The 1,634-nt window shown below is 37.3% G+C and overlaps 1 protein-coding gene across 3 annotated transcripts in view; it reads right to left on the bottom strand.

Moving 5' to 3' along the window:
• Positions 1-707: 707 nt before the first annotated feature.
• Positions 708-1,634, bottom strand: part of Mcts1 (MCTS1 re-initiation and release factor) — a 13,207-nt gene continuing 12,280 nt past the window's right edge. For all 3 annotated transcript variants that reach the window (XM_031354081.1, XM_031354137.1, XM_031354038.1), the window contains one exon: positions 708-914. In XM_031354081.1, coding sequence (XP_031209941.1) covers positions 833-914 — 82 coding nt within the window. In that variant the 3' untranslated portion in view covers positions 708-832. The remainder of the gene's footprint in view (positions 915-1,634) is intronic.

Below are 1,634 nucleotides of genomic sequence, written 5' to 3'. Positions count from 1 at the left end.
AGAAAGGAAACGAATTTATAAATTAAGATGCAAATATCAACCAAGTACAATAAGGATCTTATCTGATTCCTAACTCAAGAAAACTAACAGTTTATAAAACTTGAAGAGAGACAACTGAAGGAATCCTACAAGTTTACGTAGTTGATCAGAAAACAACTTTTTAAGCATTCACAAGGTATTGTAGCTGTATTTTTTAAAGACTATTTTTCTTCTTAAAGATACATATTAAAGTAGTTAAGGGTAAAATAGTAGGCTAACTTTTGCTTCACAGTAACTGGGGAATAGGGAGGAAAGCTGAGGCATAGGTAAAAAGGAGTGCTCATAGAGTGAAGTAGGGTGATGAAGGAAGGACAGTCTATTATACTATACCTAGATTTTATACTATGTTTGGAACAGTCCATAGTGAAATTTAAAACAACAACAAACACACATTCACACACACACACATGCACAGAGGGAACACTTCTGGGTGCTCTGAATAATGGAATAAAATTCTAAATCTAGCTTCTGGCCCCATAAGTAGACAAAGCACCTCGGAGTGCACCATAACGTGGCAAACACGTTTACCAAGCCAAATTATACCATTACCTAAATAGGACATTGAGTCATCTGCTGAGTTACTTACCAGATACCTTTTAATGCCAAGTTTGCTACCCATTATAATGTGTGCTTAAGAACAGTTAAAATAATTTCTGAAACTAACAGAATTTTAGCATTCGCAGAATTTTTATTCAGCATAATCATAGAAGCATTGTCTTCATGCTGTCACACAGACACAGACAAAGATACAGCACAGCATCCATAGTTAGCCCAAGCACATTCCTTTTGAGGCTCATTTATATGTCTTCATATGCCACAGACCATCATTGAGATAATGGATATTTTCAATGCCAATTCCTTTGTTGACTTTCTCGCTGTAGTAGGAAAAAAAACCGGAAACATGCTTTATGAATTTTATAGGTTTATGCATTCATGATAAACACAATCTAAAGTATCTTGATATTTCATAGCCATTGAGCAACATATAGGAAATTTACTGTCATTATATTGTTGCCTACATTAAACTACAGACTCTGTGGCAGTTTCTGGGGTTTGAATGTTTGCTTGGTCTGATACCTCTTTTAGTTGGCTATTTGTTTTTTGTGGTGCTACAAAATCAAACCCAGGGCCTCATACATGCTACAGAAGCCCTTCACCACTAAGCCACATAACCACCTCTGAAATTCATAGTCATAGTGATCCTAAAGCTGGGTGTGCAGCACACATCTGAAATCCAAACACTGGAGGCAGATCAGGAATTCAAAGTCTAGACAAAGCACCTCGGAGTGCACCATAACGTGGCAAACACGTTTACCAAGCCACCTTATACCATTACCTAAATAGGACATTGAGTCATCTGCTGAGTTACTTACCAGATACCTTTTAATGCCAAGTTTGCTACCCTTTGTAATTTGTGTTTTAGAACAGTTAAAATAATTTCTGAAACTAACAGAATGTAGCCTAGGCTACAAGAGACCCTATCTCAAAAACCCAAAATTTAGCCAGGCGGTGATAGCAAATTCTTTTAATCCCAGCACTTGGGAAATAGAAGCAGGCGGGTCTCTGAGTTCAGGACTAGCCTGCTCTACTGAGCT

This window comes from Mastomys coucha, chromosome X, assembly GCF_008632895.1.
Source record: "Mastomys coucha isolate ucsf_1 chromosome X, UCSF_Mcou_1, whole genome shotgun sequence".
Classification (NCBI taxonomy): Eukaryota; Metazoa; Chordata; class Mammalia; order Rodentia; family Muridae; genus Mastomys; species Mastomys coucha.
Note: the sequence above shows the minus strand (reverse complement) of the source record. Positions and strands in the feature narration are given on the sequence as shown.